Source organism: Lolium rigidum, chromosome 4 (assembly GCF_022539505.1).
Source record: "Lolium rigidum isolate FL_2022 chromosome 4, APGP_CSIRO_Lrig_0.1, whole genome shotgun sequence".
In the NCBI taxonomy this organism is placed as follows: Eukaryota; Viridiplantae; Streptophyta; class Magnoliopsida; order Poales; family Poaceae; genus Lolium; species Lolium rigidum.
The window spans coordinates 214,531,601-214,538,734 of NC_061511.1; the positions used below are offsets into that span (position 1 = coordinate 214,531,601).

The window sequence follows — 7,134 nt, forward strand, 5'->3', positions numbered from 1 at the left end:
TTGCTCGAGGAAGCGCAAGCGGAAATCGGCGGGACTAGACCCAAACGAGGCGGCGGCTGCTGCAGAGGGACATGGCACGGAACCTGCGGCCGAGGACCAGGAGCCGCCGCTTCCCTCGGCTGGACCAGGGAAATCCAATGTATGGTGCAAAAAACGCTGATGTTTTACAACTTCTTTTGACATCCGCTGAAGAAAATTCCGTGGCAAGGTTACCGGGGCATCAAGTCGCATGTTGACTTTGGCACATTCTTTGTCGAAAACGCCAGGGTGCTAGAGTTAATGACCATCCAGGTTTCTACATTTAATTACAATGAGGAGTTCTTTGCAGAACACCATAAGAAGCTTCGGCTGGACAGCAGGGCCTCAAGAGGTGCTCGGGAGCAAAAAACTGTTTTTGTTTCCAGTATAAATGGTCCTGATGTTGAACTGCTTTGATCATTCCTGGTGTTGGCTGCCGCGCTGACAAATTTGTGCTGCTGTGCACGATGTGTAGAACGTAGCTGCACATTTGGAAATGTCTGTCGTTTGCATCAACTATTATTTGGAGTGCAGATCCATCACTTCAGTCGGAGCTATAAAAGGGGGCTTCATCTTGAAACTAAGGAGTTATTTTTATTTCCAGCATGTCCTGACATTGAACTATGATCAAGCCTTGTGTTGGCCGCCGCGCCGACGGCTCACTGACTTTCTTGTTTTGGAAGCTCAAGGAAGTTGTTAATACAAGATTGATGCCTGACACTTGTACAAGGTAGATGCAGGCGTTTGATTGGATATCAGGATCTGAAAAAACAAAGATCCTGAAGATCGCCCCATTTTCATTTGTTGACAGAGTACTTGGACTGCATAATTTGTTTGGCAATACAATCCGGATGTAGCCTATGATCCAGATTTTTTTTTTCAACTGTTTCGAAACTCGTAAATATGATTTTGAAATTATTTAAAACAATGGGATGGAGCAAAAAAATCTCCACTCCCAGCGCTCCTGCAATTTAGAATGACGACAATTTCAAATGTAAGCCGGGGCTAGGAAATATATATATATAGAGAGAGAGTGCCACTAAACTTTACAATACCACAAACTAAACATAATATTGTTTTCTTTAATTCTGGTCCTAAGTCGTCACAGTTCCCCTGAATCTATGGATGTTCCAAACATGCACGTCCTCTTTCCCGTGCTCCTGCAAACATCAGTGTTTGATTCTCCTTGTTTTTTTTGTCAGAGCGCATGTAACTGCATTCAGTTAAGATTCGCAAACAAATTATTTGTTAGCACATTAACTGCCTCTCTGGAACAAATCAAGAATTTACTTGTAGTGCATCATACCGCATAGGGATACAACCAAATGGTATATATAATCCTAAGATTGGAGATGACTTTCAGAATCTGGGTTTCTTAGATCATCAACATGAATTCCAAACCCATACGCTGTTGTACCCTTCGAATGATCATTTACAGCTGCAAACAGGAAGTATAGTTGTGGCTGACAGTGAGTATTAAAAACAATACCTTTTCAGTTTAAAAATAAAATTCTACCGTGGAATGGTCTATGTAGTGAGACTTTCATCTAATCGTTATTATAAATACTGCTGATAATATTAATCTTGGTCTACTTCACTAATAATGCAGTAATATGCATTTTCACTCATCCTACTCGGAAGGTACCATAGGTACAGAATAGATGGAAGTGTAGCACATAAGAATAATATATAAACAACAAGATGTGAAAGCCTTTCCTTCTTTTTCCATTTGATCAGAAGTATGAAGTGTTGTTATTGCAAACACAATTATATCCTAGTAGGAGTGTGAAGGTTTCCAAACCTGTGACACTAAATGTAAACAATGGCTTCCACCAAGACTTCAATGCCAAAGCTACCGAAGATTTAGAGGGACCCAACTTCCCCTGTTAAGAAAGAGACACTAAATATCAGAAACAATTGAATACATATACATATCTATGGTTTCAAGGAATTACATTGCACTCCAAAATATTCTATTTCATTATATCTACACTTCATGGTGATGGATTCCACAATCATAAAAAAAGGTAAATTAAAATACAGAGGTGTGTTTGGTAGAAACTAATTATTCCCAAGAAATTTGCAATGGTTTCAATATTTCATTTCCTGCTTGAGGACATGGACTAAGCCATTAAGACGGGACGAAGCACACATGTTCCATTATTTACCAGGATACTTTGAAGGCATATTAATAATAAAAAAGAGGTTTAACTGACCTTTACTAGAAAGTTCTTATTAGCCTGCCAGTTTGCAGCTATCTGAAACGAGGAATTCTCGGCATCATCGGTTGGTTTGTCCTTGCCCACCCTAAAAATCATGAAAAAATTAAAATATAGTCAACTGAATTGATGAAAAACTGAAAAATATGACTTCATTTGAGGATTACCTTGTGGCCAGTTCAAGTCCAAAATCAATGTAGTTTGTGATTTTGGGGGGATCAGGAGTCTCCGGCCATTTATCCTAATGTACACAAAGCCATAGATTTAGTCAAATATCAATAGTTTTTGTCACAGTGAGATCTTCGAAAGAATTTTGTGCTTACACCAGAAATTGCATTAACCTATACTATTTCTGCTAATTGCTTCTATGTTATGCTCTAGTTGATTATTGTGCATTATTTCACAGTTGTACATCATTCTACTAACATGTCACATAACATATGATATTTCTAAAATATAAATATCTATATTCAAATTTAGTGCATGTGTTGAACACTTTCTAGAATAATAGAAATTCTGTGATATCTTCATACTAAATATATACATGATAATTTTAGAATATAGATGGCACACTCCATGGCTACTATGGCACTTTCAACGCACTTACATGTCCTACTATCCGAAAGAACAAACATACAAGTGGTATATAAAACTGGTATAAGTTTGATTTTGATAAGATAAATAAGCCATTCCTTTAAAAACGTCTATTGTAAATTGACGAGGAGAGATTTGAAATCCTTTAGTCTAAAAAATACTAGTTATATTAGATTAAAATGGGAAGCAAGTCCTTATGGATCATGATGAAATAAAACTGCATGCATACCCTTCCCTGTCAGAAATATAAAACAGAAATACAATACTGAACAGTGTCAAACGATAAATAAAATAGAACTCTCCTTACCTCCCTTTGGGCAACCTGGTGCTGATAGAATGATGCGACCAGCTGCACGTCAAGGAAATCGTATTAGATTCAACAATTTCAATGTTGTAGGTATTCAGTAAAAGTAAGAGAAGATTAAGTTTCACTTGGTAAAAAATTGCCTAGGAGCCAATGATAATGGTACAGAAAATTAGTTGCTTGTCCCTCCCTATACAAAAAAGAACAGAAAGAAACATACGTAAAAGGCATCTTTCACTGTGATTGATCATCAAAAACTTTATTTCTAACTGAAATAAAAAAAAGAATTGTACGAAGAAGCTCATACAAAAGCAGCAAAATTTGCAAGCATAATAATCCATGGTGGTACTCACATATCTATGAATAGTTGAATACTAGCATATGGGTAAACACAGAACTGAATGCATACATTGATAACAATCAAGTTAATAATAACATAACAGTTTATGTTGAATGTGAACTAAAATAAAATCACTTCTAGATGAACAAAAGCATATCTATTCACGCAAAAAAAGCATTCAGCAGCACCAACACTATGCGTATATAATATTCCAAAAAAAACTATGCAAAGTAAAAAAAGATTTTAAGCTTTTTCTATTTAATAACAAGGATGGACTACAACGAACCTGTGTACTTCTGAGAAGCTCTAGGGAAAAGTTGAATGAAGGGCTGAGTGGGCTAGCTGATCCCACATCGTAACTGATTGCGTAATCCCAGTTCTTCAAGTCCTCAATAGGCAATGAATGTTTGTTTTCACCTGTTGGGGTACCTACGATTGATACATGAAAAAGGGGGTAAAGAAAATGCCCTGGAGTTGAGTTGATACATGACCAAACAAAACTTCGTAAAAGCGAAAATAAGGCTAATATTTGCATATGATTATTCAAATGTAGGAAGGCATCATATATATGGATGCTAAGAGCAAACGCCAATTGCACAAGTCATTACCAAAAAATGGCAATCTAACGAAACTCTGAATTCAATATATTGACAATTTTGGGAACCCATATGTTTTGTCCAATACAGATTTTTTTGCTTGTAAGAACATGAACCGGTGGATACATGTACTGGGGTATACACATGGTAAGTTTTAGCAATCCTTTATGGTATATAAATTTATATTAGGCTTATTATGTCCCATTATATATATTATCAGCAAATCTAGTCCTTTTGGATCCAAACCAAATGGCTGAGAGAAAAACTGGATGCTGTGATGTTCTCTTGCTTATCTTATTAGCATGCGTATGGTTATTACCAAGGCAAAAATAATTAATGTAGTCATAGAACGGCACTGAATACAGAAGAGCATTTTAAATTGTACATAGAAAAAGGAAAGAATATGTGATAGTTATAAATTTGTATATTGGTAGAAAAGGAAAAGAAAAATTGTTCTGACGAAGGTTCAGTAACACTCACTAAGTGGCTTGTATTGTGCCCCTGCACTAAAACCCCCTAATCTTCCAACCAGCCATGCACCATAGGGTACCACAGAGGGTGGCTCACTGGATGCTGTAAAGAGAAGGTAATATGAACATACTACAATATTGCAGGATATAGGAAAAAAATGTTAGAACAATTAAGTAAATTGATTGCATTAAAGCTAAGGTGGGCATCTACTTGGGTAGATACTATTTTCATTCTTCAAAAAGTTTTAACTAGAACTATGAATAATCCCTTACAAAGAAATGGCACAAAAGATGCCCCAAATGATAGATTTTGGGAACCATATCTCAAACCCACGACACCATTATCTTCTGACCGTGCACTGCGAAACAGAAAATATTATCTTTGTCACGTGTGGTTTGAATTCATATTCAATAATAAATAGCAAGTATATCTTCTGCTCTATAGCGCAAGATAGAGCTTGTTGATGCTATCAAGTAAATAATTTAGTGGAAAGATGTGCAACAACTACGCGCATGGTGTGCGACTGCAAAAATGATATTACAACTGACCTTTTCTCCAGATCCAAAGGGAATGCCGCAAAGGCGCCAACACCATACGTAGTTGAGTAAATGCTTGATCTGAGCTTCAAAGTGCTGGGATACAAAAAAAAATTATAAGCAAGATCAGCACTATCTACGAACCTAGTTCATACAATTGAAATTGTTGTCAATCAAACAACAAAGCGCTTACGGTTTTGAAGTCGACATGAGAATGTCCACAAAGCTATCTGGATTATCCAAACCTCTGAAAAAATATCCAGGCGATTGATATTATGTTTTGAGTAGAACTAACAAAGATATTGTAATAAGTATAAGAAAATAGCTTTCGTAAACTGTGCAATAGCCACCTCTGCCAACGAATCTGAGCCTTCCCACCAGCTGGTGACACCTAGTGAAACATAGTTAGGGAAAAAAAAGGTAGTAGTATTATTCTTGCAATAGTTCAGGAAAATCATTTAGGGACAGTACCCTGAAAACAGAACAGATGAACAGCAGAAAGCATTGGTCCATACCAAAATATATATCCCACACCCACATAATCATATATAAATAACAACAACAAAAATGTGTTGGATACAGTTGCAGTCAGATCGGCATGAGGATCTTCCAGCATCTTCAGCATGAGCCCTGCCTGCACACTCCCCGCCAGATCGAAGTAGTCCTCAAACAGGCGGTGGAGCCAGGGCTTCCCGAACCATAGCTCATACTCTGGCACCAGCATCCTGCATGCCCAACAGTCAGTACTCAGTACGTCACTTCCCGAACCATAGATCAATTGTTCTCTAAGCTTAAGTCATAGATTAATGTCTGCACATTGTTCATAGTACACTAACTGAAGTACCGAACTAGCATTAGCTAGCAGAGCGCTGCAATTCAGAGAACCAGAGCTTCGTCACCTAGGCATGATGCATAAGGGTTTCCTTCCGATTCAGTTAAGCCGAGCATTGGTACACCTAGGCATGAACGGAGGAATCTAAATCCGATTGAGCCGCTCGCGCGAGAGGATCAATTAAGCGAGATTGTACTATATGATATCGAATGAATGCCAGATAGTACGGTCCGCGATTGAGATTAAATCGGGAGATTTTCCCTTTTGTTTATGTGAGGAGAAGGAAGGAAGCGAGGGGAGACGGCCGTGCACCTGGTGCGGGCGGCGGTGGGAGGCGGGTCGAAGAGGGGCGGCACCACCACCTTCACCTTTGGCGGCACCACCACCTTCACCTTTGGCTCCTCCTTCGGCTCCGGCTCCGGCTCCCGTGCCGGTTTGCTCCGGGAAATCCCCATCTTCTTGCTCCGGTATGCCCCGATCGTTTCCCCCCTCTCGGAAGATCAAACCAATCTGGCGCTCCTTCTTTCCTTGGCGCTTTTATTTCTGGTTTCTTTCTTGCCAAACAAGGCTCGCTAAGCCTGAACCATGGGCCGATTATTGTGCGCATGCCACACGGACTGGAATTCATTTTCTACTTCGGGCCGGCCCAGCCCGGCCCATTTGGTCGTCTTCTTCCAGGACGACAGCAGCGGCGGCAGACAGACAGCGTGCTGGAGGTGTGAACCTCGGCCAAAGACTCTCACGTTTCAACCTGTTCTCTGAACTTATTTTCTGCTGACACTGCTGAGTTCTTGCCACCTAAGAGCACCTCAAACCGCAAACCCCAAATACTCGTTTGCAGGCTGAAAAAATCACGATTTGGAGGCCGACAAATGCCTTCACAACTAAACACCGTAAATAGAGACGCTAAAGTAGCACATTCCCAAATATTCCATTGGAGCAGTTTTTTTCTTCTCCTTCTTCTTCTCCAACAGCCCCGCACGCGCGCACCTAGGCTCTGCTACCCGCCTCAGCCCCGCGCGCGCACGTGCCGCTAGCCTACCCCGCCCGCACGCCGCCGGCCACGCTGTTGGCTGCTCGCATTTCCCCCGCCTGCGTGCTCCACCGCCCGGCGCTGCCCCTGCTCCGCCGCCGCCCGTGCTCGTCGAATTCAACCCAACCGGCGGCCAATTCCGACGAGCACGGTTCGAATTTTGCTTATATTTGGTCGGATAGTGCGGAAGT

General features: G+C 40.4%; 1 protein-coding gene across 1 annotated transcript; it reads right to left on the reverse strand.

Annotated features, from left to right (window-relative positions):
* Window positions 1-1,192: 1,192 nt before the first annotated feature.
* Window positions 1,193-6,365, reverse strand: LOC124648221. The gene is made up of 15 exons (XM_047188014.1): window positions 6,223-6,365; window positions 5,659-5,803; window positions 5,545-5,550; window positions 5,429-5,469; window positions 5,272-5,325; window positions 5,091-5,174; window positions 4,815-4,900; window positions 4,552-4,644; window positions 3,762-3,892; window positions 3,139-3,180; window positions 2,405-2,478; window positions 2,235-2,325; window positions 1,820-1,901; window positions 1,325-1,456; window positions 1,193-1,231 (listed from the first exon to the last, which is right to left on the reverse strand). Exons 1-14 carry the CDS (start codon window positions 6,363-6,365, stop codon window positions 1,359-1,361), a joined length of 1,170 nt encoding a protein of 389 aa, XP_047043970.1. The 3' UTR covers window positions 1,193-1,231; window positions 1,325-1,358.
* Window positions 6,366-7,134: the final 769 nt, after the last annotated feature.

What these genes read in the sequence shown, in the direction of transcription:
- LOC124648221 (XM_047188014.1), bottom strand. Translation starts at nt 6,365, where the DNA reads ATGGGGATTTCCCGGAGCAAACCGGCACGGGAGCCGGAGCCGGAGCCG. An exon ending in CCCACCGCCGCCCGCACCAG is followed by an intron (nt 5,804 to 6,222) that starts GTGCACGGCCGT and finishes TTGGGCATGCAG; the next exon opens with GATGCTGGTGCCAGAGTATG. An exon ending in CTCATGTCGACTTCAAAACC is followed by an intron (nt 5,175 to 5,271) that starts GTAAGCGCTTTG and finishes TTTGTATCCCAG; the next exon opens with CACTTTGAAGCTCAGATCAA.